At 54.1% G+C, this 27874-nt stretch overlaps 1 protein-coding gene across 2 annotated transcripts in view; it reads left to right on the top strand.

Moving 5' to 3' along the window:
* The first annotated feature begins 2162 nt into the window (after positions 1-2162).
* The window catches only part of LOC109879781 (bromodomain-containing protein 8-like), a 54190-nt gene continuing 28478 nt past the window's right edge, over positions 2163-27874 (top strand). For both annotated transcript variants that reach the window (XM_031789782.1, XM_031789781.1), the window contains exons 1-16: positions 2163-2293; positions 2776-2872; positions 2986-3055; positions 3199-3248; positions 3361-3483; positions 3653-3733; positions 3912-3976; positions 4087-4250; positions 4433-4624; positions 4921-5017; positions 6861-6979; positions 7109-7573; positions 7667-7863; positions 8024-8116; positions 8212-8280; positions 8406-8691. In XM_031789782.1, the coding sequence (XP_031645642.1) occupies positions 2275-2293; positions 2776-2872; positions 2986-3055; positions 3199-3248; positions 3361-3483; positions 3653-3733; positions 3912-3976; positions 4087-4250; positions 4433-4624; positions 4921-5017; positions 6861-6979; positions 7109-7573; positions 7667-7863; positions 8024-8116; positions 8212-8280; positions 8406-8691 (2187 nt within the window). In that variant the 5' untranslated portion in view covers positions 2163-2274. The remainder of the gene's footprint in view (positions 2294-2775; positions 2873-2985; positions 3056-3198; positions 3249-3360; positions 3484-3652; positions 3734-3911; positions 3977-4086; positions 4251-4432; positions 4625-4920; positions 5018-6860; positions 6980-7108; positions 7574-7666; positions 7864-8023; positions 8117-8211; positions 8281-8405; positions 8692-27874) is intronic.

Below are 27874 nucleotides of genomic sequence, written 5' to 3'. Positions count from 1 at the left end.
CGAAAACGTCTGAAACCCTACACCTTCATAGAGTATCTTAAATAAATCTCACCGCGCCCCCCAAATTATGGTGTTTTTGTTCCATAAACCTCAGAGCAACTGTTCACTAATACTTTATCTGGTTCTTATGACACAATGCAGAAACTACAAAGGAACTAGTAAGGGTCATTTTCCTGAAGAAAACGTGTGCTTTCTTCAGCTGTCCTTAAAGAGAAATGTTTCTTCAGCTGTCCTATCTGGTGTAATTCTCCTGTCTTATCTAGTGTCCTGTGTGAACTTAAGTATGCTCCCTCTAATTCTCCCATCTCTCCTTCTCTTTCTCTCTCCTCTCCCAGAGGGCCTGAGCTCTAGGACCATGCCTCAGGACTACCTGGCCTGATGTCTCCTGGCTCTCCCCATCCCCAGTCCACCTGGTCGTGCTGCTGATCCAGTTTATTTTTTTTGTGCCTGTGGCTATGGAACCTGGACCTTTTACCAGATGTGCTATCTTGCCCTGGACCTGCTGTTTTTGACCCTCTCTCAACCTCTCCTGCTCCCTCTCTCTCTCTCTCTCTCTCTCTCTCTCTCCCTACCACACCTGCTGTCTCTACTTCTGAATGCTCGGCTATGAAAAGCCAACTGACATTTACTCCTGAGGTGCTAACCTTTTGCACTATCTACAACCACTGTGATTATTATTTGACCCTGCTGATCATCTATGAACGTTTGAACGTAATGAAGAACGATCTGGCCTTAATGGTCAAGTACTTGCGGTACCGGAGCGCCAAGTCTAGGTCCAAGAGGCATCTAAACAGCCTCTACCCCCAAGCCATAAGACTCCTGAACAGCTAATCAAATGGCTACCCCCCCCCCCCCCCCCTCACCTATTCTACGCTGCTGCTACTCTCTTATTATCTATGCATAGTCACTTTAAAAACTCTACCTACATGTACATATTACCTCGACACCGACACATTGATTCTGTACCGGTACCTCCTGTATATAGCTCCGCTATTGTTATTTACTGCTGCTCTTTAATTATTTTAATTATTTATTACTTTTTTTCTCTCTGTATTTTCTTAAAACTGCATTGTTGGTTAAGGGCTTGTAAGTAAGCATACCTGTTGTATTCAGCGCATGTGACAAATAAAATTTGATTTGATACTCTTATAATCTCCACCCAGCACAGCCAGAGGAGGACTGGCCACCCCTCAGAACTTGGTTCCTCTCTAGCTTTCTTCCTAGGTTCCTGCCTTTCTAGGGAGTTTTTCCTAGCCACCACCTCTATATATAACATCTGCATTGGTTGCTGTTTAGGGTTTTAGGCTAGGTTTCTGTATAAGCACTTTGTGACATCTGCTGATGTAAAAAGGGCTTAATAAATCACTTAGATTGATTGGTTCCCACTTGTCAACTTCTCCAGCACCACCCTAACATCAACGTGTGAAAACGGCAGGTTTCTGATGTCATAGGAAACACTTATGACATCATCTGATGTGTAGCATGTGATTTAGTAACCTTTACCAGCTCATAGTTGGTTAAAATCCGATAACATCATCCATACATACTTTTGACATCATCTGGTGTGCATGTTTTTGACCACAAATCACAGAAACCTGTCGTTTTCACATACGGTGGGATCCGGAATTATTGGATTCGTTGATAAAGAAGAGCAAAAAATACTAAAATAAATACAGATTTGGAGGAAGCAGGCACCACACGCCAAACGAGCGCGCTACCATCTGAGCAAATCCCACTGTTTTTACTACAGAAAGTATAAAACATATTCCATATCACTGGCACTGCCTAGTCATAGATGTGAAGTAAAGATCTGAAGGAAGCAGGCATTGACCCACTACCGCTCATGGTAAACAAGCGTCTTACAATTTGAACTAATCCTCCATTCATGTAGAGATTATGACGAATGGAATTTTCAGCGTAAATTATATATAGAGCTATGTTGATAATATTATCAACATATTTGATATTAATAATACAGTGTATCTGAGAATACAGCTGCAGCAACACCCGTTTCTAAAAGTATAACACCGAAGGAAATGGAATTGATCAAACTACTTCAGAAGCTAATTATATCACATTCAATAAAAAATAAGGAAACAATGGAGGATGCGGGCATTGATCCCGCTACCTCTCGCATGCTAAACGAGCGCTCTACCATTTGAGTTAATCCCCCTACAAGCGCTACGTGAGTTATTGTGATGTCATTCTCCACATCTGTGCTACATTGAAATGATTCCGGCGGAAGTTTAGTGGCGAGGCCCTGTCCACAAAGAAATGGCGAGTGGAGTCGGGAGTGAGTATTATTTGTTAGCTTGCAAGTGTAGCTACAACGTATACATACATTTCAAATGTAAAGTACAATATTTTCGTAACTAGCTTTCTACATTATTTTCGTCTAGCTAGCCCTGCCTGGGCTTTGTTAGTTTGCCAGGCGCGCACCAATAGCTAATGTTAGCTAGCTTGATAACAATAGGTGTTCCTAGCTACAGAGCACGCACCTTACTAGCCGAATATGATAAACAACCTAAGCAATTATTGTGTTCAATTACCTAGCTAGCTCATTCGTGACGTTATGCTTTTCTAGATAGCTCAAAACCGTATTTGCATTAACAGCAATATTGTAGCTTGCTGGCTGTGTAGCCGGTGTTTAGCTAGTTAATTATCTAGCCTATATTTGAGCTCTGACCTATTTTTGGTTCCCCCTGTGACATCTCTCTTTCTATTGCTAGCCTACCTATTCCAAGCGTCATAATTGTTTTATCTGTTTTTATGTAGAACACAAGAGGCTGTCCGTTGGCCCGACGGAGCCGTGGTCATTGAGGGAGAAGCTATGCCTAGCTTCCTCTGTTATGAGGAGCGGAGACCAAAACTGGTAAACAAACACACTAATTGTTTCAGTCTGTCGCTGACTGCATCTACATGTTGTTCTTCTACATGGTAATTTGTGTGCTTGTTTGTCCTCCTACCACTTTGTCTGCTTTTCAGGGTGTCAGTCAGCAGAGCCATCAAGCCTTTCTCAGAGCCAGGCCGCCCTCCAGACTGGTTCTCCCAGAAGGTATGAGACAGATGACAAGCTTGTCCCCATTTCATAGTCAGACTCACTGTGACACAAAACAATTAATCTCTGTCATGATGATCAAGGTTGAAAGGTCAGCTACTATATATCTAACCAGCTTTCTGTGATTCTGACCCCCACAGCACTGTGCCTCTCAGTATTCTGAGCTGCTGGAGACCACAGAGGCTCCAAAGTTAGTACACAAACACACATTTTATCTGCTTTATTGGAGTATTCTGTTGCGGAGGCAGCACTTCAGCTGTCGTCAGAGCTGTTCATGTGTCTGATGTATGGCGCTGTTTCAGGCGTAAGCGTGGAGAGAAGGGTGAGGTGGTGGAGACCATCGAGGATGTGATCGTACGGAGACTCACCGCCGAGAGGATAGAGGAGCTGAAAAAACTACTGAGAGACACACAGGACAAATACAGGTCAATACACACACGCACTCCCGCTCTCACACACATACACAGTGGAACCTTCACTATCAATACATAGCCAATATTTATCCCTGTTCAAAGCCATCATAGATGACAGACATGCTCCATACACTCTATTTACCGTGATTGACCTTTGGCCCTGTACTTCCTGTTTTGACAGAAAGTTGAAGAAGGAGGTGGATCTGATCCAGACAGGACATCTGGACTCACGGCTAGAAGAGCTGTGGACAGACATAACACAGTAAGAAACTGGTCTGTCTGTCTCTTGGTTTGTGTCTGCATGCCTGTCTGTCTAACAATATGCCTTTCTTTTTATTTGATGTAAGCACTACGTTGTAATTCATAGTGTACTTTCTGTACTGGATTTAGCAGTGAAGATTGTGTTTCATGGTTAAAATGGTTTGTCTTTGGTTTGGCAGGAAAAATAAGCAGGATGAGGATGAGGCAGATCTTAAGAGGAAGGCCACAGAGACATCCTATCAGGGTAAGCTTTGGACTAATAATAATAATAAACATTTTGGACACCACTGATTTGAACAATTATTAGGCTCAAGAACTACCAGTAATAATAACCCTTCTTCTCTTCGGTCTCAGCTCGCCAAGCGGTTAAGAACACGCCCAAACGGGTGTCCAGTGTCACTATACGCTCCCCTCTGGGTGCCAGTCCCACGGGCATGGAGGGGGCACAGACAGACACCCCCACACCCCCAATAGATACAGCCATGCCCCAGGCAGAGGAGACCCTTGGTGCCAATATGGTAAGGGAAGGGTCTTAGTCCTGGTCAGCATAACATTGTGTGCATAAAACACTTGGTATAAACATTAGAGAATTTGTTTTGTACTGTTTTGAGTGTCTCTTCTAGCTGATTGTTGCTTGTCTCTTGTTGTCATTGAGGAATGGTCAATTAATGTTTTTTTCCCCCCCTCTCTGTCCACGTAGTCCCAGGGGGGAGCAGTGTTCCTACCGTCGTCGGATGCTCCAATAGCGGGGCCTAAGGAGGGAAGCCTGGGGTCTCTGGTAGACGACTCCCCACAGAAGAGGCTCCTCAGTCAGAAGTCCACGCCGCCTCCCTCCCCTCTCCTCTCAGAGCTACTGAAGAAAGGAAGCCTGATCTCTGCTAGCCCCATACTGGTGAGAAATACACTACAAAAGGAAGTTGAAAGGGGATGATTTGCGGTAATGAGGGATGAAAGTATTTGGATTATATTGGGTTATATTGGATTATATTGTGTGGATCTGTTTAAGGGAGAGGGTTCAGGTTAAGTTTGACTTCACAAGCTACTGTTGTTGGGGAAATTCCTGTCTATTCTAGGGAGTAATATGCTGTTGTACATCCTACCAAGCTGCTCAGTAAAAACAGGTGATGTAGATGTTTTTAGAGAACAGGGAATTGGGGATATTGTGTGTTGATGACGTGATGTTGTCAGGTAGTGGAGGCGGATGCTGCTGCTGCAGGACTGGCTAACGGAGGAGTTCCTACTACAACCCCCACTATCACAGCAGACTTTGAGGTCGCCAGCGCAGGTAACTATGGCAACCGTGGAGTAACCGCTCTTGCTGGCAGGCTTGTTGTGTGTGTTTGGCTTGATGTGTGTTAGGATTAGAGGTCGACCAATTATGATTTTTCAATACCGATACCGATTGTTGGAGTACCAAAAAAAGCAGATCGCGATTAATCAGCTGATTGATTTGTTTAAATTTTTGTATTTTTATTTGTAATAATGACATGAACATATGAAAGCTGGTGGTTCCTTTTAACATTCCAAGGTAAGAGGTTTTAGGTTGTAGTTAATATAGGAATTATAAGACTTTCTCTCTATACCATTTGTATTTCATTAACCTTTGACTATTGGATGTTCTTATAGGCACTTTAGTATTGCCAGTGTAACAGTATAGCTTCCGTCCCTCTCCTCTCTCCTACCTGTCTCGAACCAGGAACACAACCACAACAGCCACCCTCGAAGAAGCGTTACCCATCGCTCCACAAAGCTGCGGCCCTTGCAGCGCAAGGGGAACAACCACTACAAGTCTCAGAGCGAGTGACGCTTGAAACACTATTAGCATGCACCCCGCTAACTAGCTAGCCATTTCACATCGGTTACACCAGCCTAATCTCGGGAGTTGATAGGCTTGAAGTCATAAACAGCTGCTGGCAAACGCATGAAAGTGCTGTTTGAATGAATGCTTACGAGCCTGCTGGTGCCTACCATCGCTCAGTCAGACTGCTCTATCAAATCATAAACTTAGTTATAACATAATAACACACAGAAATACGAGCCTTAAATCATTAATATGATCAAATCCGGAAACTATCATCTCGAAAACAAGACGTTTATTCTTTCAGTGAAATACGGAACCGTTCTGTTATTTTATCTAACGGGTGGCATCCATAAGTCTAAATATTCCTGTTACATTGCACAACCTTCAATGTTATGTCATAATTACGTAAAATTCTGGCAAATTAGGCGGCCCAAACTGTTGCACATACCCTGACTGCGTGCAATGAACACAAGAGAAGTGACACAATTTCACCTGGTTAATATTGCCTGCTAACCTGGTTTTCTTTTAGCTAAATAGGCAGGTTTAAAAATATATACTTGTGTGTATTGATTTTAAGAAAAGCATTGATGTTTATGGTTGGTACACATTGGAGCAACGATACGCACCGCATCGATTATATGCAACGCAGGACACGCTAGATAAACTAGTAATATCATCAACCATGTGGAGTTAACTAGTGGTTATGATTAACTGTAAGGTTGCAAGATTGGTTAACAGCCAGATTGAATCCCCCGAGCTGACAAGCAGAAAATCTGTCGTTCTGCCCCTGAACGAGGCAGTTTTCCCACCGTTTCTAGGCCGTCATTGAAAATAAGAATGTGTTCTTAACTGACTTGCCTAGTTAAATAAAGATTGAATAAAGGTGTAAAAAAAATATTTTTAAAAATCTGACAAATCGGTTTCCAAAAAATACCTATTTCCGATTGTTATGAAAACTTGAAATCGGCCCTAATTAATCGGCCATTCCGATTAATCGATGCTAAGTATTAGTGCTGTATGTGCTTCTGTGCTTTAAATGTGTTAGAAGCAAAGTGCGTCTGTCCTTTTATTAGATGTACTTTGGTGTGTCCAATGGAAACAGTGCTCCCCACTGCCCAGCCCTGCCACACCCAACACAGGTTAATACTGTCCCTCGTCTGTCAGTGTGTTTCTCTAAACTCACCTGTCTATCTTCCCTCTAGAAAAGGGAAGGAATATCTAGTATATAAAGAGGAACCCTCATCTGATTTCTAATCAGTGAGACCAGTGTACCGTTGGTGTTGACGTGTGTGTGTGTGTGTTTCTTTGTCTGTCTGTGTGTGTTCAGTCAAAGAGGCAGGCTCAGAGGTGGTGAAGGTGGAGGAGGACCATGTACCTGGTTCCTACATGGGGGATGAGCTGGACCTGGAGACCGTGGGAGATATCATCTCCATCATAGAGGAGAAGGTACATGGTGTGTGTGGGGGGCGGGGGACTTTGAGAGGGTGGGATACAGCTTTTGACATATATCTCTGTAGTAAGCAACCTTTTTTTGTGCACCCTCATCACAGTCCTCTCTGTGTCTGTATTTCTCAGGTGGATGACTCTGTGGAGGCTCTAGATGCTGCAGCAGTGGAGGCTGCTCTCTCTCTCTGTGAGGAGGCTGTTTCTGCTGGCCACTCCCTCTCAGGCCCATGGGAGGCCCAGGACTTGAAGACCTCAGAGCCTGGTCCTATGGTTCAGTCTGACCCCACACATGGGCTTCAGGCTGCGGCTGGAGCTAACCCTGGGAGCCTGGAGCCACAGACAGAGAGTGGAAGAGGGGAAGCCGAAGAGGGGAAGGACTGTGAGGGACAAGAAACAGTCCAGACAAATGTGGTCCCTTCTGTTGTCGCTGATGATGGCCTGGCAGGAAGCGAGGTCACAGAGGAGGGAGTTCTGGGGGAGGAAGGAGCCCTGAGCACAGCTGTGAAGACTGAAAATGAGGAGTGGACCCAGCCAGAACTAAACACACCCTGCCTAGACTCAGAAGACAGCTCTGGGTCAGGGAAAGAGTCCAAGGTAATTGTCCTATTTTCAGAAACACAGCACACACTCACACACCTCTACCAAGTGCAGTTGAATTATCATCTCTCCTTGTGTATCTTTGTGTAGGAAGTGAAGGATGAGGATGGAGCGAGTGACGGGGATCCTGATGAAGGAATGGAGATGAAGGAATGTGGAGAGGGGGAGGGGCCCTACCTATCAGAAGTAGAACCGGCAGCCAGTGAGAGCGAGGATGGCTATGGCCCCTCCTCCCAACGCTACACCACAGCTGATTCGCTAGCCAGCAGCCCCGCCTCTTCCCAGTTGTAAGTGTCCAACTCTGGTCCTTGTGTCCATGGCAACTCTTAACCTGATCATTCTATCACAAGCCTGAATAAAGCACTGAATGACACTAAAGAATGCTTTATGACCTCTCCCCCTCTATCACTCACTCACTAACCCTTCACCCTCCTCTGTCTCTCTCAGTTCAATATGTGGGGAGGATCAGGAGGCCGTTCAGGCTCAGAAGATCTGGAAGAAAGCCATCATGCTGGTGTGGAGAGCAGCAGCCAATCACAGGTCAGCTCTTAGCCATTTCCCCAATAACAGCCAATCACTTAACATGTCTGAGCTACTGTACAATTTGACAGATCAATTGTTGTTACCTGTGTCAGGTACGCCAGTGTGTTCCTTCAGTCTGTGTCTGAAGACATCGCCCCTGGTTACCACAGCATTGTACACAGGTGAGAGTTCTATAACAGTAAACGGTTTGTTTGCATGTGAAAATAAAATCTATTTATTAAACAATGTATGTACATGCTCACCTTACCCCCTAAAACACACATTCATACACACCCTTTCCCTCCAGACCCATGGATCTGTCGGCCATCAAGAAGAGTATCGAGGCGGGTCAGATCCGTACGACAGCAGAGTTCCAGCGTGACATCATGCTGATGTTCCAGAACGCGGTGATGTACAACAGCTCTGACCACGACGTGTTCCACATGGCCTTGGAGATGCAGAGAGATGTTCTAGAACATGTGCAGCAGTTCCTGGCCACTCAGCTCATCATGCAGACCTCAGAGTCCTCCATCTCCACCAAGAGCCTCAGAGGCCGTGAGGGGGGTCGCAAGCCAGGGGAGTCTGTGGAGAAGGTAAGACTAGATACACACATACAGGTAACTGCCACAATTATAGAAACACTTGCGTGAATGAGGGATGCAAAGTATATTAAAAGCAGGTGTTTCCACACAGGTGTGGTTCCTGAGTTAATTAAGCAGTTAACATCCTATCATGCTTATGGTCATGCTGGGCAGGCCATTATTTTGGCTACCATGGCTATGGCCCCATAGGATTACAATGCCCCCATCCACAGGGTACGAGTGGTTACTGAATGGTTTGATGAGATGTAAACCATATGCCATGGCCGTCTCAGTCACCAGATATCAACCCAACTGAACACGTATGGGAGATTCTGGAGTGTGCCTAAGAGCGTTTTTCACCACCATCAACAAAACGCCAAATTATGGCATTTCTGGTGGTAGAATGGTGTCTCATCCATTCAATAGAGTTAGACACTTCAATGTGTTTCCTTTATTTTGGCAGTTACCTGTACACAAACACACACATACCTCTGAGTCCAGCAACAACACCAAGGAGCCAAGACATGTACAATTGATGCAGGACAGACTGTACCCATCTCATGCCCCAATAATCGTATCTTGCCTCTCACCTAACCCCCCTGCCATTACACTTCATCTGTAGACAGGCTCCATGCTCCCGTCTCCCCTCTCCATTACTGCTGTCCCGTCTCCCCTCTCCATTACTGCTGTCCCGTCTCCCCTCTCCATTACGGCTGTCCCGTCTCCCCTCTCCATTACGGCTGTCCCGTCTCCCCTCTCCATTACGGCTGTCCCGTCTCCCCTCTCCATTACGGATGTCCCGTCTCCCCTCTCCATTACGGATGTCCCGTCTCCCCTCTCCATTACGGCTGTCCCGTCTCTCCTCTCCATTACGGCTGTCCCGTCTCCCCTCTCCATTACGGCTGTCCCGTCTCCCCTCTCCATTACGGCTGTCCCGTCTCCCCTCTCCATTACGGCCGTCTCGTCTCCCCTCTCCATTACGGCCGTCTCGTCTCCCCTCTCCATTACGGCCGTCTCGTCTCCCCTCTCCATTACGGCCGTCTCGTCTCCCCTCTCCATTACGGCCGTCTCGTCTCCCCTCTCCATTACGGCCGTCTCGTCTCCCCTCTCCATTACGGCTGTCTCGTCTCCCCTCTCCATTACGGCTGTCTCGTCTCCCCTCTCCATTACGGCTGTCTCGTCTCCCCTCTCCATTACGGCTGTCTCGTCTCCCCTCTCCATTACGGGCTGTCTCGTCTCCCCTCTCCATTACGGCTGTCTCGTCTCCCCTCTCCATTACGGCTGTCTCGTCTCCCCTCTCCATTACGGGCTGTCTCGTATCCCCTCTCCATTACGGCTCTCTCCCCTCTCCATTACGGCTGTCTCGTCTCCCCTCTCCATTACGGCTGTCTCGTCTCCCCTCTCCATTACGGCTGTCTCGTCTCCCCTCTCCATTACGGCTGTCTCGTCTCCCCTCTCCATTACGGCTGTCTCGTCTCCCCTCTCCATTACGGCTGTCTCGTCTCCCCTCTCCATTACGGCTGTCTCGTCTCCCCTCTCCATTACGGCTGTCTCGTCTCCCCTCTCCATTACGGCTGTCTCGTCTCCCCTCTCCATTACGGCTGTCTCGTCTCCCCTCTCCATTACGGCTGTCTCGTCTCCCCTCTCCATTACGGCTGTCTCGTCTCCCCTCTCCATTACGGCTGTCTCGTCTCCCCCTCTCCATTACGGCTGTCTCGTCTCCCCCTCTCCATTACGGCTGTCCCGTCTCCCCCTCTCCATTACGGCTGTCCCGTCTCCCCCTCTCCATTACGGCTGTCCCGTCTCCCCTCTCCATTACGGCTGTCCCGTCTCTCCTCTCCATTACGGGCTGTCTCCCCTCTCCATTACGGCTGTCCCGTCTCCCCTCTCCATTACGGGCTGTCTCCCCTCTCCATTACGGCTGTCCCGTCTCCCCTCTCCATTACGGCTGTCCCGTCTCCCCTCTCCATTACGGGCTGTCTCCCCTCTCCATTACGGCTGTCTCGTCGCTCCTCTCCATTACGGGCTGTCTCTTCTCCCCTCTCCATTACGGCTGTCCCGTCACCCCTCTCCATTACGGCTGTCCCGTCACCCCTCTCCCCTCTCCATTACGGCTGCCTCCCCTCTCCATTACGGCTGTCTCCCCTCTCCATTACGGCTGTCTCCCCTCTCCATTACGGCTGTCTCCCCTCTCCATTACGGCTGTCTCCCCTCTCCATTACGGCTGTCTCCCCTCTCCATTACGGCTGTCTCCCCTCTCCATTACGGCTGTCTCCCCTCTCCATTACGGCTGTCTCCCCTCTCCATTACGGCTGTCTCGTCTCCCCTCTCCATTACGGCTGTCTCGTCTCCCCTCTCCATTGCGGCTGTCTCGTCTCTCCATTACGGCTGTCTCGTCTCTCCATTACGGCTGTCCCGTCTCTCCATTACGGCTGTCTCGTCTCTCCATTACGGCTGTCTCGTCTCTCCATTACGGCTGTCCCGTCTCTCCTCTCCATTACGGGCTGTCTCCCCTCTCCATTACGGCTCTCTCCCCTCTCCATTACGGCTCTCTCCCCTCTCCATTACGGCTCTCTCCCCTCTCCATTACGGCTCTCTCTCCCCTCTCCATTACGGCTCTCTCTCCCCTCTCCATTACGGCTCTCTCTCCCCTCTCCATTACGGCTCTCTCTCCCCTCTCCATTACGGCTCTCTCTCCCCTCTCCATTACGGCTCTCTCTCCCCTCTCCATTACGGCTCTCTCTCCCCTCTCCATTACGGCTCTCTCTCCCCTCTCCATTACGGCTCTCTCTCCCCTCTCCATTACGGCTCTCTCTCCCCTCTCCATTACGGCTCTCTCTCCCCTCTCCATTACGGCTGTCTCGTCTCCCCTCTCCATTACGGCTGTCTCGTCTCGTCTCCCCTCTCCATTACGGCTGTCTCGGCTGTACAATTGATGCAGGACAGACTGTACCCATCTCATGCCCCAATAATCGTATCTTGCCTCTCACCTAACCCCCCTGCCATTACACTTCATCTGTAGACAGGCTCCATGCTCCCGTCTCCCCTCTCCATTACTGCTGTCCCGTCTCCCCTCTCCATTACTGCTGTCCCGTCTCCCCTCTCCATTACGGCTGTCCCGTCTCCCCTCTCCATTACGGCTGTCCCGTCTCCCCTCTCCATTACGGATGTCCCGTCTCCCCTCTCCATTACGGATGTCCCGTCTCCCCTCTCCATTACGGATGTCCCGTCTCCCCTCTCCATTACGGCTGTCCCGTCTCTCCTCTCCATTACGGCTGTCCCGTCTCCCCTCTCCATTACGGCTGTCCCGTCTCCCCTCTCCATTACGGCCGTCCCGTCTCCCCTCTCCATTACGGCCGTCTCGTCTCCCCTCTCCATTACGGCCGTCTCGTCTCCCCCTCTCCATTACGGCCGTCTCGTCTCCCCTCTCCATTACGGCCGTCTCGTCTCCCCTCTCCATTACGGCCGTCTCGTCTCCCCTCTCCATTACGGCTGTCTCGTCTCCCCTCTCCATTACGGCTGTCTCGTCTCCCCTCTCCATTACGGCTGTCTCGTCTCCCCTCTCCATTACGGCTGTCTCGTCTCCCCTCTCCATTACGGCTGTCTCGTCTCCCCTCTCCATTACGGCTGTCTCGTCTCCCCTCTCCATTACGGCTGTCTCGTCTCCCCTCTCCATTACGGCTGTCTCGTCTCCCCTCTCCATTACGGCTCTCTCCCCTCTCCATTACGGCTCTCTCCCCTCTCCATTACGGCTCTCTCCCCTCTCCATTACGGCTCTCTCCCTCTCCATTACGGCTCTCTCCCCTCTCCATTACGGCTCTCTCCCCTCTCCATTACGGCTCTCTCCCCTCTCCATTACGGCTCTCTCCCCTCTCCATTACGGCTCTCTCCCCTCTCCATTACGGCTCTCTCCCCTCTCCATTACGGCTCTCCCTCTCCATTACGGCTCTCTCCCCTCTCCTTACGGGCTCTCTCCCCTCTCCATTACGGCTCTCTCCCCTCTCCATTACGGCTCTCTCCCCTCTCCATTACGGCTCTCTCCCCTCTCCATTACGGCTCTCTCCCCTCTCCATTACGGCTCTCTCCCCTCTCCATTACGGCTCTCTCCCCTCTCCATTACGGCTCTCTCCCCTCTCCATTACGGCTCTCTCCCCTCTCCATTACGGCTCTCTCCCCTCTCCATTACGGCTCTCTCCCCTCTCCATTACGGCTCTCTCCCCTCTCCATTACGGCTCTCTCCCCTCTCCATTACGGCTCTCTCCCCTCTCCATTACGGCTCTCTCCCCTCTCCATTACGGCTCTCTCCCCTCTCCATTACGGCTCTCTCCCCTCTCCATTACGGCTCTCTCCCCTCTCCATTACGGCTCTCTCCCCTCTCCATTACGGCTCTCTCCCCTCTCCATTACGGGCTCTCTCCCCTCTCCATTACGGCTCTCTCCCCTCTCCATTACGGCTCTCTCCCCTCTCCATTACGGCTCTCTCCCCTCTCCATTACGGCTCTCTCGTCTCCCCTCTCCATTACGGCTGTCTCGTCTCTCCATTACGGCTGTCCCGTCTCCCCCTCTCCATTACGGCTGTCCCGTCTCTCCTCTCCATTACGGGCTGTCTCCCCTCTCCATTACGGCTGTCCCGTCTCCCCTCTCCATTACGGGCTGTCTCCCCTCTCCATTACGGCTGTCCCGTCTCCCCTCTCCATTACGGGCTGTCTCCCCTCTCCATTACGGCTGTCTCGTCGCTCCTCTCCATTACGGCTGTCTCCCCTCTCCATTACGGCTGTCTCGTCTCCCCTCTCCATTACGGCTGTCTCGTCTCCCCTCTCCATTACGGGCTGTCTCCCCTCTCCATTACGGCTGTCTCCCCTCTCCATTACGGCTGTCTCGTCTCCCCTCTCCATTACGGGCTGTCTCCCCTCTCCATTACGGCTGTCTCCCCTCTCCATTACGGCTGTCTCCCCTCTCCATTACGGCTGTCTCCCCTCTCCATTACGGCTGTCTCCCCTCTCCATTACGGCTGTCTCCCCTCTCCATTACGGCTGTCTACCCCTCTCCATTACGGCTGTCTCCCCTCTCCATTACGGCTGTCTCGTCTCCCCTCTCCATTACGGCTGTCTCGTCTCCCCTCTCCATTACGGCTGTCTCGTCTCCCCTCTCCATTGCGGCTGTCTCGTCTCTCCATTGCGGCTGTCTCGTCTCTCCATTACGGCTGTCTCGTCTCTCCATTACGGCTGTCCCGTCTCTCCATTACGGCTGTCTCGTCTCTCCATTACGGCTGTCCCGTCTCTCCTCTCCATTACGGGCTGTCTCCCCTCTCCATTACGGCTCTCTCCCCTCTCCATTACGGCTCTCTCCCCTCTCCATTACGGCTCTCTCCCCTCTCCATTACGGCTCTCTCCCCTCTCCATTACGGCTCTCTCCCCTCTCCATTACGGCTCTCTCCCCTCTCCATTACGGCTCTCTCCCCTCTCCATTACGGCTCTCTCTCTCTCCCTCTCCATTACGGCTCTCTCCCCTCTCCATTACGGCTCTCTCCCCTCTCCATTACGGCTCTCTCCCTCTCCATTACGGCTCTCTCCCCTCTCCTTACGGCTCCTCCCCTCTCCATTACGGCTGTCTCTTCCCCTCTCTCCATTACGGCTGTCTCGCTCCCCTCTCCATTACGGCTGTCTCGTCTCCCCTCTCCATTACGGCTGTCTCGTCTCCCCTCTCCATTACGGCTGTCTCGTCTCCCCTCTCCCATTACGGCTGTCTCGTCTCCCCTCTCCATTACGGCTGTCTCGTCTCCCCTCTCCATTACGGCTGTCTCGTCTCCCCTCTCCATTACGGCTGTCTCGTCTCCCCTCTCCATTACGGCTGTCTCGTCTCCCCTCTCCATTACGGCTGTCTCGTCTCCCCTCTCCATTACGGCTGTCTCGTCTCCCCTCTCCATTACGGCTGTCTCGTCTCCCCTCTCCATTACGGCTGTCTCGTCTCCCCTCTCCATTACGGCTGTCTCGTCTCCCCTCTCCATTACGGCTGTCTCGTCTCCCCTCTCCATTACGGCTGTCTCGTCTCCCCTCTCCATTACGGCTGTCTCGTCTCCCCTCTCCATTACGGCTGTCTCGTCTCCCCTCTCCATTACGGCTGTCTCGTCTCCCCTCTCCATTACGGCTGTCTCGTCTCCCCTCTCCATTACGGCTGTCTCGTCTCCCCTCTCCATTACGGCTGTCTCGTCTCCCCTCTCCATTACGGCTGTCTCGTCTCCCCTCTCCATTACGGCTGTCTCGTCTCCCCTCTCCATTACGGCTGTCTCGTCTCCCCTCTCCATTACGCTGTCTCGTCTCCCCTCTCCATTACGGCTGTCTCGTCTCCCCTCTCCATTACGGCTGTCTCGTCTCCCTCTCCATTACGGCTGTCTCGTCTCCCCTCTCCATTACGGCTGTCTCGTCTCCCCTCTCCATTACGGCTGTCTCGTCTCCCCTCTCCATTACGGCTGTCTCGTCTCCCCTCTCCATTACGGCTGTCTCGTCTCCCCTCTCCATTACGGCTGTCTCGTCTCCCCTCTCCATTACGGCTGTCTCGTCTCCCCTCTCCATTACGGCTGTCTCGTCTCCCCTCTCCATTACGGCTGTCTCGTCTCCCCTCTCCATTACGGCTGTCTCGTCTCCCCTCTCCATTACGGCTGTCTCGTCTCCCCTCTCCATTACGGCTGTCTCGTCTCCCCTCTCCATTACGGCTGTCTCGTCTCCCCTCTCCATTACGGCTGTCTCGTCTCCCCTCTCCATTACGGCTGTCTCGTCTCCCCTCTCCATTACGGCTGTCTCGTCTCCCCTCTCCATTACGGCTGTCTCGTCTCCCCTCTCCATTACGGCTGTCTCGTCTCCCCTCTCCATTACGGCTGTCTCGTCTCCCCTCTCCATTACGGCTGTCTCGTCTCCCCTCTCCATTACGGCTGTCTCGTCTCCCTCTCCATTACGGCTGTCTCGTCTCCCCTCTCCATTACGGCTGTCTCGTCTCCCCTCTCCATTACGGCTGGTCTCGGCTCCCTCTCCATTCGGCTTCTCCCCTCTCCATTACGGCACGGCTGTCTCGTCTCCCCTCTCCATTACGGCTGTCTCGTCTCCCCTCTCCATTACGGCTGTCTCGTCTCTCCATTACGGCTGTCCGTCTCCATTACGGCTGTCTCTCTCCATTACGGCTGTCTCCCCTCTCCATTACGGCTCTCTCCCCTCTCCATTACGGCTCTCTCCCCTCTCCATTACGGCTCTCTCCCCTCTCCATTACGGCTGTCTCGTCTCCCCTCTCCATTACGGCTGTCTCGTCTCCCCTCTCCATTGCGGCTGTCTCGTCTCTCCATTACGGCTGTCCCGTCTCCCCCTCTCCATTACGGCTGTCCCGTCTCCTCCTCTCCATTACGGGCTGTCTCCCCTCTCCATTACGGGCTGTCTCCCCTCTCCATTACGGCTGTCCCGTCTCCCCTCTCCATTACGGCTGCCTCCCCTCTCCATTACGGCTGTCTCCCCTCTCCATTACGGGCTGTCTCCCCTCTCCATTACGGGCTGTCTCCCCTCTCCATTACGGCTGTCCCGTCTCCCCTCTCCATTACGGCTGCCTCCCCTCTCCATTACGGGCTGTCTCCCCTCTCCATTACGGGCTGTCTCCCCTCTCCATTACGGCTGTCCCGTCTCCCCTCTCCATTACGGCTGTCTCCCCTCTCCATTACGGCTGCCTCCCCTCTCCATTACGGCTGTCTCCCCTCTCCATTACGGCTGTCCCGTCTCCCCTCTCCATTACGGCTGCCTCCCCTCTCCATTACGGCTGTCTCCCCTCTCCATTACGGGCTGTCTCCCCTCTCCATTACGGGCTGTCTCCCCTCTCCATTACGGCTGTCCCGTCTCCCCTCTCCATTACGGCTGCCTCCCCTCTCCATTACGGGCTGTCTCCCCTCTCCATTACGGGCTGTCTCCCCTCTCCATTACGGCTGTCCCGTCTCCCCTCTCCATTACGGCTGCCTCCCCTCTCCATTACGGCTGTCTCCCCTCTCCATTACGGCTGTCCCGTCTCCCCCTCTCCATTACGGCTGTCCCGTCTCCTCCTCTCCATTACGGGCTGTCTCCCCTCTCCATTACGGGCTGTCTCCCCTCTCCATTACGGCTGTCCCGTCTCCCCTCTCCATTACGGCTGCCTCCCCTCTCCATTACGGCTGTCTCCCCTCTCCATTACGGCTGTCTCCCCTCTCCATTACGGCTGTCTCCCCTCTCCATTACGGCTGTCTCCCCTCTCCATTACGGCTGTCTCCCCTCTCCATTACGGCTGTCTCCCCTCTCCATTACGGCTGTCTCCCCTCTCCATTACGGCTGTCTCCCCTCTCCATTACGGCTGTCTCCCTCTCCATTACGGCTGTCTCCCCTCTCCATTACGGCTGTCTCCCCTCTCCATTACGGCTGTCTCCCCTCTCCATTACGGCTGTCTCCCCTCTCCATTACGGCTGTCTCGCTCCCCTCTCCATTACGGCTGTCTCGTCTCTCTCCATTAACGGCTGTCTCGTCTCTCCATTACGGCTGTCTCGTCTCTCCATTACGGCTGTCTCGTCTCTCCATTACGGCTCTCTCCCCTCTCCATTACGGCTCTCTCCCCTCTCCATTACGGCTCTCTCCCCTCTCCATTACGGCTGTCTCCCCTCTCCATTACGGCTGCCTCCCCTCTCCATTACGGCTGGCCTCCCCTCTCCATTACGGCTGCCTCCCCTCTCCATTACGGCTGCCTCCCCTCTCCATTACGGCTGTCTCCCCTCTCCATTACGGCTGTCTCCCCTCTCCATTACGGCTGTCTCCCCTCTCCATTACGGCTGCCTCCCTCTCCATTACGGCTGTCTCCCCTCTCCATTACGGGCTGTCTCCCCTCTCCATTACGGGCTGTCTCCCCTCTCCATTACGGGCTGTCTCCCCTCTCCATTACGGCTGTCCCGTCTCCCCTCTCCATTACGGCTGGCCTCCCCTCTCCATTACGGGCTGTCTCCCCTCTCCATTACGGGCTGTCTCCCCTCTCCATTACGGCTGTCCCGTCTCCCCTCTCCATTACGGCTGCCTCCCCTCTCCATTACGGCTGTCTCCCCTCTCCATTACGGCTGTCCCGTCTCCCCCTCTCCATTACGGCTGTCCCGTCTCCTCCTCTCCATTACGGGCTGTCTCCCCTCTCCATTACGGGCTGTCTCCCCTCTCCATTACGGCTGTCCCGTCTCCCCTCTCCATTACGGCTGCCTCCCCTCTCCATTACGGCTGTCTCCCTCTCCCATTACGGCTGTCCTCCCCTCTCCATTACGGCTGTCTCCCCTCTCCATTACGGCTGTCTCCCCTCTCCATTACGGCTGTCTCCCCTCTCCATTACGGCTGTCTCCCCTCTCCATTACGGCTGTCCCCTCTCATTACGGCTGTCTCCCCTCTCCATTACGGCTGTCTCCCCTCTCCATTACGGCTGTCTCCCCTCTCCATTACGGCTGTCTCCCCTCTCCATTACGGCTGCTCGTCTCCCCTCTCCATTACGGCTGTCTCGTCCCCTCTCCATTACGGCTGTCTCTCGTCTCCCCCTCTCCATTACGGCTGTCGTCGTCTCCCCTCTCCATTACGGCTGTCTCGTCTCCCCTCTCTATTACGGCTGTCTCGTCTCTCCATTTACGGCTGTCTCGTCTCTCCATTACGGCTCTCTCCCCTCTCCATTACGCTCTCTCCCCTCCATTACGGCTCTCTCCCCTCTCCATTACGGCTGCCTCCCCTCTCCATTACGGCTGCCTCCCCTCTCCATTACGGCTGCCTCCCCTCTCCATTACGGCTGCCTCCCCTCTCCATTACGGCTGCCTCCCCTCTCCATTACGGCTGTCTCCCCTCTCCATTACGGCTGTCTCCCCTCTCCATTACGGCTTGTCTCCCCTCTCCATTACGGCTGTCTCGTCTCTCCTCTCCATTACGGGCTGTCTTGTCTCTCCATTACGGCTCTCTCTCCTCTCCATTACGGGCTGTCTCCCCTCTCCATTACGGGCTGTCTTGTCTCTCCATTACGGCTCTCTCTCCTCTCCATTACGGGCTGTCTCCCCTCTCCATTACGGCTGTCTCGTCTCTCCTCTCCATTACGGGCTGTCTCGTCTCTCCATTACGGCTCTCTCTCCTCTCCATTACGGGCTGTCTCCCCTCTCCATTACGGCTGTCTCGTCTCCCCTCTCCATTTACGGCTGTCTCGTCTCCCCTCTCCATCACGGCTGTCTCGTCTCCCCTCTCCATTACGGCTGTCTCGTCTCCCCTCTCCATTACGGGCTGTCTCGTCTCTCCTCTCCATTACTGGCTGTCTCGTCTCTCCTCTCCATTACGGGCTGTCTTGTCTCTCCATTACGGCTCTCTCTCCTCTCCATTACGGCTCTCTCTCCTCTCCATTACGGGCTGTCTCCCCTCTCCATTACGGCTGTCTCGTCTCCCCTCTCCATTACGGCTGTCTCGTCTCCCCTCTCCATTACGGCTGTCTCGTCTCCCCTCTCCATTACGGCTGTCTCGTCTCCCCTCTCCATTACGGCGTCTCGCCTCTCCTCTCCATTACGGGCTGTCTCGCCTCTCCATTACGGCTGTCTCCCCTCTCCAATTACGGGCTGTCTCCCCTCTCCATTACGGCTGTCTCCCCTCTCATTACGGCTGTCTTCGCCCCTCTCCAATTACGGCTTGTCCTCCCTCTCCATTACGGCTGTCTCCCCCTCTCCCATTACGGCTGTCTCGTCTCCCCTCTCCATTACGGCTGTCTCGTTCTCTCCCTCTCCATTACGGCTGTCTGCGTGCTCCCTCCCTCTCCATTACGGGCTGTCTGCGTCTCTCCTCTCCATTACGCTGTCTCGTCCTCCTCTCCATTACGGGCTTGCCTCGGTCTCTCCTCTCCTATTACGGCTGTGCTCGTCTCTTCTCTCCATTACGGGCTGTCTCGTCCTCCTCTCCATGACGGTCTGTCTGGTCTCTCCAATTACGGCTCTCTCCCCTCTGCCATTCGGGCTGTCTCCCCTCTCCATTACGGCTGTCTCCCCTCTCCATTACGGCTGTCTCCCCTCTCCATTACGGCTGTCTCGTCTCCCCTCTCCATTACGGGCTGTCTCCCCTCTCCATTACGGCTGTCTCGTCTCCCCTCTCCATTACGGCTGTCTCGTCTCCCCTCTCCATTACGGCTGTCTCGTCTCCCCTCTCCATTACGGCTGTCTCGTCTCCCCTCTCCATTACGGCTGTCTCGTCTCTCCTCTCCATTACGGCTGTCTTGTCTCTCCATTACGGCTCTCTCTCCTCTCCATTACGGCTGTCTCGTCTCTCCATTACGGCTGTCTCGTCTCTCCATTACGGCTGTCTCGTCTCTCCATTACGGCTGTCTCGTCTCTCCATTACGGCTGTCTCCCCTCTCCATTACGGGCTGTCTCCCCTCTCCATTACGGGCTGTCTCCCCTCTCCATTACGGGCTGTCTCCCCTCTCCATTACGGCTGTCTCCCCTCTCCATTACGGCTGTCTCCCCTCTCCATTACGGGCTGTCTCCCCTCTCCATTACGGCTGTCTCCCCTCTCCATTACGGGCTGTCTCCCCTCTCCATTACGGGCTGTCTCCCCTCTCCATTACGGCTGTCTCCCCTCTCCATTACGGCTGTCTCGTCTCCCCTCTCCATTACGGCTGTCTCGTCTCCCCTCTCCATTACGGCTGTCTCGTCTCCCCTCTCCATTACGGCTGTCTCGTCTCCCCTCTCCATTACGGCTGTCTCGTCTCCCCTCTCCATTACGGCTGTCTCGTCTCCCCTCTCCATTACGGCTGTCTCGTCTCCCCTCTCCATTACGGCTGTCTCGTCTCTCCTCTCCATTACGGCTGTCTCGTCTCTCCATTACGGGCTGTCTCGTCTCTCCATTACGGCTGTCTCGTCTCTCCATTACGGGCTGTCTCGTCTCTCCATTACGGGCTGTCTCGTCTCTCCATTACGGGCTGTCTCGTCTCTCCATTACGGGCTGTCTCGTCTCTCCATTACGGCTGTCTCGTCTCTCCATTACGGCTGTCTCGTCTCTCCATTACGGCTGTCTCGTCTCTCCATTACGGCTGTCTCGTCTCTCCATTACGGCTGTCTCGTCTCTCCATTACGGCTGTCTCGTCTCTCCATTACGGCTGTCTCGTCTCTCCATTACGGCTGTCTCGTCTCTCCATTACGGCTGTCTCGTCTCTCCATTACGGCTGTCTCGTCTCTCCATTACGGCTGTCTCGTCTCTCCATTACGGCTGTCTCGTCTCTCCATTACGGCTGTCCCGTCTCCCCCTCTCCATTACGGCTGTCCCGTCTCCCCTCTCCATTACGGGCTGTCTTGTCTCTCCATTACGGCTCTCTCTCCTCTCCATTACGGGCTGTCTCCCCTCTCCATTACGGCTGTCTCGTCTCTCCTCTCCATTACGGGCTGTCTTGTCTCTCCATTACGGCTCTCTCTCCTCTCCATTACGGGCTGTCTCCCCTCTCCATTACGGCTGTCTCGTCTCCCCTCTCCATTACGGCTGTCTCCCCTCTCCATTACGGCTGTCTCCCCTCTCCATTACGGCTGTCTCCCCTCTCCATTACGGCTGTCTCGTCTCCCCTCTCCATTACGGGCTGTCTCCCCTCTCCATTACGGCTGTCTCGTCTCCCCTCTCCATTACGGCTGTCTCGTCTCCCCTCTCCATTACGGCTGTCTCGTCTCCCCTCTCCATTACGGCTGTCTCGTCTCCCCTCTCCATTACGGCTGTCTCGTCTCCCCTCTCCATTACGGCTGTCTCGTCTCTCCTCTCCATTACGGGCTGTCTTGTCTCTCCATTACGGCTCTCTCTCCTCTCCATTACGGCTGTCTCGTCTCTCCATTACGGCTGTCTCGTCTCTCCATTACGGCTGTCTCGTCTCTCCATTACGGCTGTCTCGTCTCTCCATTACGGCTGTCTCGTCTCTCCATTACGGGCTGTCTCCCCTCTCCATTACGGCTGTCTCCCCTCTCCATTACGGGCTGTCTCCCCTCTCCATTACGGGCTGTCTCCCCTCTCCATTACGGCTGTCTCCCCTCTCCATTACGGCTGTCTCCCCTCTCCATTACGGGCTGTCTCCCCTCTCCATTACGGGCTGTCTCCCCTCTCCATTACGGGCTGTCTCCCCTCTCCATTACGGCTGTCTCCCCTCTCCATTACGGGCTGTCTCCCCTCTCCATTACGGCTGTCTCCCCTCTCCATTACGGCTGTCTCCCCTCTCCATTACGGCTGTCTCGTCTCCCCTCTCCATTACGGCTGTCTCGTCTCCCCTCTCCATTACGGCTGTCTCGTCTCCCCTCTCCATTACGGCTGTCTCGTCTCCCCTCTCCATTACGGCTGTCTCGTCTCCCCTCTCCATTACGGCTGTCTCGTCTCCCCTCTCCATTACGGCTGTCTCGTCTCTCCTCTCCATTACGGCTGTCTCGTCTCTCCATTACGGCTGTCTCGTCTCTCCATTACGGCTGTCTCGTCTCTCCATTACGGCTGTCTCGTCTCTCCATTACGGGCTGTCTCGTCTCTCCATTACGGCTGTCTCGTCTCTCCATTACGGCTGTCTCGTCTCTCCATTACGGCTGTCTCGTCTCTCCATTACGGGCTGTCTCGTCTCTCCATTACGGCTGTCTCGTCTCTCCATTACGGCTGTCTCGTCTCTCCATTACGGCTGTCTCGTCTCTCCATTACGGCTGTCTCGTCTCTCCATTACGGGCTGTCTCGTCTCTCCATTACGGCTGTCTCGTCTCTCCATTACGGCTGTCTCGTCTCTCCATTACGGCTGTCTCGTCTCTCCATTACGGCTGTCTCGTCTCTCCATTACGGCTGTCCCGTCTCCCCCTCTCCATTACGGCTGTCCCGTCTCCCCTCTCCATTACGGGCTGTCTCCCCTCTCCATTACGGCTCTCTCTCCTCTCCATTACGGGCTGTCTCCCCTCTCCATTACGGCTGTCTCGTCTCTCCTCTCCATTACGGGCTGTCTTGTCTCTCCATTACGGCTCTCTCTCCTCTCCATTACGGGCTGTCTCCCCTCTCCATTACGGCTGTCTCGTCTCCCCTCTCCATTACGGCTGTCTCGTCTCCCCTCTCCATTACGGCTGTCTCGTCTCCCCTCTCCATTACGGCTGTCTCGTCTCCCCTCTCCATTACGGCTGTCTCGTCTCCCCTCTCCATTACGACTGTCTCGTCTCTCCTCTCCATTACGGGCTGTCTCGTCTCTCCATTACGGCTGTCTCGTCTCTCCTCTCCATTACGGCTGTCTCGTCTCCCCTCTCCATTACGGCTGTCTCGTCTCCCCTCTCCATTACGGCTGTCTCGTCTCCCCTCTCCATTACGGCTGTCTCGTCTCCCCTCTCCATTACGGCTGTCTCGTCTCCCCTCTCCATTACGGCTGTCTCGTCTCCCCTCTCCATTACGGCTGTCTCGTCTCCCCTCTCCATTACGGCTGTCTCGTCTCCCCTCTCCATTACGGCTGTCTCGTCTCCCCTCTCCATTACGGCTGTCTCGTCTCCCCTCTCCATTACGGCTGTCTCGTCTCCCCTCTCCATTACGGCTGTCTCGTCTCCCCTCTCCATTACGGCTGTCTCGTCTCCCCTCTCCATTACGGCTGTCTCGTCTCCCCTCTCCTCTCCATTACGGGCTGTCTCGTCTCCCCTCTCCTCTCCATTACGGGCTGTCTCGTCTCTCCATTACGGCTGTCTCGTCTCTCCATTACGGCTGTCTCCCCTCTCCATTACGGGCTGTCTCCCCTCTCCATTACCGGCTGTCTCGTCTCTCCTCTCCATTACGGCTGTCTCGTCTCCCCTCTCCATTACGGCTGTCTCGTCTCCCCTCTCCATTACGGCTGTCTCGTCTCCCTCTCCATTACGGCTGTCTCGTCTCCCCTCTCCATTACGGCTGTCTCGTCTCCCCTCTCCTCTCCATTACGGGCTGTCTCGTCTCTCCATTACGGCTGTCTCGTCTCTCCATTACGGGCTGTCTCGTCTCTCCATTACGGCTGTCTCCCCTCTCCATTACGGGCTGTCTCCCCTCTCCATTACGGGCTGTCTCCCCTCTCCATTACGGGCTGTCTCGTCTCTCCTCTCCATTACGGCTGTCTCGTCTCTCCATTACGGCTGTCTCGTCTCTCCTCTCCATTACGGGCTGTCTCGTCTCTCCATTACGGCTCTCTCTCCTCTCCATTACGGCTGTCTCGTCTCCCCTCTCCATTACGGCTGTCTCGTCTCCCCTCTCCATTACGGCTGTCTCCCCTCTCCATTACGGCTCTCTCCCCTCTCCATTACGGCTCTCTCCCCTCTCCATTACGGCTGTCTCGTCTCTCCTCTCCATTACGGGCTGTCTCGTCTCTCCATTACGGCTCTCTCTCCTCTCCATTACGGCTGTCTCGTCTCCCCTCTCCATTACGGCTGTCTCCCCTCTCCATTACGGCTGTCTCCCCTCTCCATTACGGCTGTCTCCCCTCTCCATTACGGCTGTCTCCCCTCTCCATTACGGCTGTCTCCCCTCTCCATTACGGCTGTCTCGTCTCTCCTCTCCATTACGGCTGTCTCGTCTCTCCATTACGGCTCTCTCCCCTCTCCATTACGGCTGTCTCGTCTCTCCTCTCCATTACGGCTGTCTCGTCTCCCCTCTCCATTACGGCTGTCTCCCCTCTCCATTACGGCTGTCTCCCCTCTCCATTACGGCTGTCTCCCCTCTCCATTACGGCTGTCTCCCCTCTCCATTACGGCTGTCTCCCCTCTCCATTACGGCTGTCTCCCCTCTCCATTACGGCTGTCTCGTCTCTCCTCTCCATTACGGCTGTCTCGTCTCTCCATTACGGCTCTCTCCCCTCTCCATTACGGCTGTCTCGTCTCTCCTCTCCATTACGGGCTGTCTCGTCTCTCCATTACGGCTCTCTCTCCTCTCCATTACGGCTGTCTCGTCTCCCCTCTCCATTACGGCTGTCTCCCCTCTCCATTACGGCTGTCTCCCCTCTCCATTACGGCTGTCTCGTCTCTCCTCTCCATTACGGGCTGTCTCGTCTCTCCATTACGGCTCTCTCCCCTCCATTACGGCTGTCTCGTCTCTCCTCTCCATTACGGCTGTCTCGTCTCTCCTCTCCATTACGGCTGTCTCGTCTCTCCTCTCCATTACGGCTGTCTCGTCTCTCCTCTCCATTACGGCTGTCTCGTCTCTCCTCTCCATTACGGCTGTCTCGTCTCTCCTCTCCATTACGGCTGTCTCGTCTCTCCTCTCCATTACGGCTGTCTCGTCTCTCCTCTCCATTACGGCTGTCTCGTCTCTCCTCTCCATTACGGCTGTCTCGTCTCTCCTCTCCATTACGGCTGTCTCGTCTCTCCTCTCCATTACGGCTGTCTCGTCTCTCCATTACGGGCTGTCTCGTCTCTCCATTACGGGCTGTCTCGTCTCTCCATTACGGCTGTCTCGTCTCTCCATTACGGCTGTCTCGTCTCTCCATTACGGCTGTCTCGTCTCTCCATTACGGCTGTCTCGTCTCTCCATTACGGCTGTCTCGTCTCTCCATTACGGCTGTCTCGTCTCTCCATTACGGCTGTCTCGTCTCTCCATTACGGCTGTCTCGTCTCTCCATTACGGCTGTCTCGTCTCTCCATTACGGCTGTCTCGTCTCTCCATTACGGCTGTCTCGTCTCTCCATTACGGCTGTCTCGTCTCTCCATTACGGCTGTCTCGTCTCTCCATTACGGCTGTCTCGTCTCTCCATTACGGCTGTCCGTCTCCCCTCTCCATTACGGCTGTCCCGTCTCCCCTCTCCATTACGGGCTGTCTCCCCTCTCCATTACGGCTGTCCCGTCTCCCCTCTCCATTACGGGCTGTCTTGTCTCTCCATTACGGCTCTCTCCCCTCTCCATTACGGCTGTCTCGTCTCTCCTCTCCATTACGGGCTGTCTTGTCTCTCCATTACGGCTCTCTCTCCTCTCCATTACGGGCTGTCTCGCCTCTCCATTACGGCTGTCTCCCCTCTCCATTACGGCTGTCTCGTCTCCCCTCTCCATTACGGCTGTCTCGTCTCCCCTCTCCATTACGGCTGTCTCGTCTCCCCTCTCCATTACGGCTGTCTCGTCTCCCCTCTCCATTACGGCTGTCTCGTCTCCCCTCTCCATTACGGCTGTCTCGTCTCCCCTCATCCATTACGGCTGTCTCGTCTCCCCTCTCCATTACGGCTGTCTCGTCTCCCCTCTCCATTACGGCTGTCTCGTCTCCCCTCTCCATTACGGCTGTCTCGTCTCCCCTCTCCATTACGGCTGTCTCGTCTCCCCTCTCCATTACGGCTGTCTCGTCTCCCCTCTCCATTACGGCTGTCTCGTCTCCCCTCTCCATTACGGCTGTCTCGTCTCCCCTCTCCATTACGGCTGTCTCGTCTCTCCTCTCCATTACGGCTCTCTCTCCTCTCCATTGCGGGCTGTCTCCCCTCTCCATTACGGCTGTGTCGTCTCCCCTCTCCATTACGGCTGTCTCGTCTCCCCTCTCCATTACGGCTGTCTCGTCTCCCCTCTCCATTACGGCTGTCTCGTCTCTCCATTACGGCTGTCTCGTCTCTCCATTACGGCTGTCTCGTCTCTCCATTACGGCTGTCTCCCCTCTCCATTACGGCTGTCTCCCCTCTCCATTACGGCTGTCTCCCCTCTCCATTACGGCTGTCTCGTCTCTCCTCTCCATTACGGCCTGTCTCGTCTCTCCATTACGGCTGTCTCGTCTCTCCTCTCCATTACGGGCTGTCTCGTCTCTCCATTACGGCTCTCTCTCCTCTCCATTACGGCTGTCTCGTCTCCCCTCTCCATTACGGCTGTCTCGTCTCCCCTCTCCATTACGGCTGTCTCGTCTCCCCTCTCCATTACGGCTGTCTCGTCTCCCCTCTCCATTACGGCTGTCTCGTCTCCCCTCTCCATTACGGCTGTCTCGTCTCTCTCTCTCTCATTACGGGCTGTCTCGCCTCTCCATTACGGCTGTCTCCCCTCTCCATTACGGCTGTCTCCCCTCTCCATTACGGCTGTCTCCCCTCTCCATTACGGCTGTCTCCCCTCTCCATTACGGCTGTCTCCCCTCTCCATTACGGCTGTCTCCCCTCTCCATTACGGCTGTCTCCCCTCTCCATTACGGCTGTCTCTCCTCTCCATTACGGCTGTCTCGTCTCTCCTCTCCATTACGGGCTGTCTCGTCTCTCCTCTCCATTACGGCTGTCTCGTCTCTCCTCTCCATTACGGCTGTCTCGTCTCTCCTCTCCATTACGGGCTGTCTCGTCTCTCCATTACGGCTGTCTCGTCTCTCCTCTCCATTACGGGCTGTCTGTCTCTCCTTTACGGCTCTCTCCCCTCTCCATTACGGGCTGTCTCCCCTCTCCATTACGGCTGTCTCGTCTCCCCTCTCCATTACGGCTGTCTCGTCTCCCCTCTCCATTACGGCTGTCTCGTCTCCCCTCTCCATTACGGCTGTCTCGTCTCCCTCTCCATTACGGCTGTCTCGTCTCCCCTCTCCATTACGGCTGTCTCGTCTCCCCTCTCCATTACGGCTGTCTCGTCTCCCCTCTCCATTACGGCTGTCTCGTCTCCCCTCTCCATTACGGCTGTCTCGTCTCCCCTCTCCATTACGGCTGTCTCGTCTCCCCTCTCCATTACGGCTGTCTCGTCTCCCCTCTCCATTACGGCTGTCTCGTCTCTCCTCTCCATTACGGGCTGTCTTGTCTCTCCATTACGGCTCTCTCTCCTCTCCATTACGGGCTGTCTTGTCTCTCCATTACGGCTCTCTCTCCTCTCCATTACGGCTGTCTCGTCTCTCCATTACGGCTGTCTCGTCTCTCCATTACGGCTGTCTCCCCTCTCCATTACGGCTGTCTCCCCTCTCCATTACGGGCTGTCTCCCCTCTCCATTACGGGCTGTCTCCCCTCTCCATTACGGGCTGTCTCCCCTCTCCATTACGGGCTGTCTCCCCTCTCCATTACGGGCTGTCTCCCCTCTCCATTACGGCTGTCTCCCCTCTCCATTACGGGCTGTCTCCCCTCTCCATTACGGCTGTCTCCCCTCTCCATTACGGGCTGTCTCCCCTCTCCATTACGGGCTGTCTCCCCTCTCCATTACGGCTGTCTCCCCTCTCCATTACGGCTGTCTCCCCTCTCCATTACGGGCTGTCTCCCCTCTCCATTACGGCTGTCTCCCCTCTCCATTACGGGCTGT

The sequence above is a fragment of the Oncorhynchus kisutch genome, linkage group LG15 (assembly GCF_002021735.2).
Source record: "Oncorhynchus kisutch isolate 150728-3 linkage group LG15, Okis_V2, whole genome shotgun sequence".
In the NCBI taxonomy this organism is placed as follows: domain Eukaryota; kingdom Metazoa; phylum Chordata; class Actinopteri; order Salmoniformes; family Salmonidae; genus Oncorhynchus; species Oncorhynchus kisutch.
The sequence above is the reverse complement of the archived record's forward strand: the minus strand, read 5'-3'. Positions and strand labels throughout refer to the sequence as shown.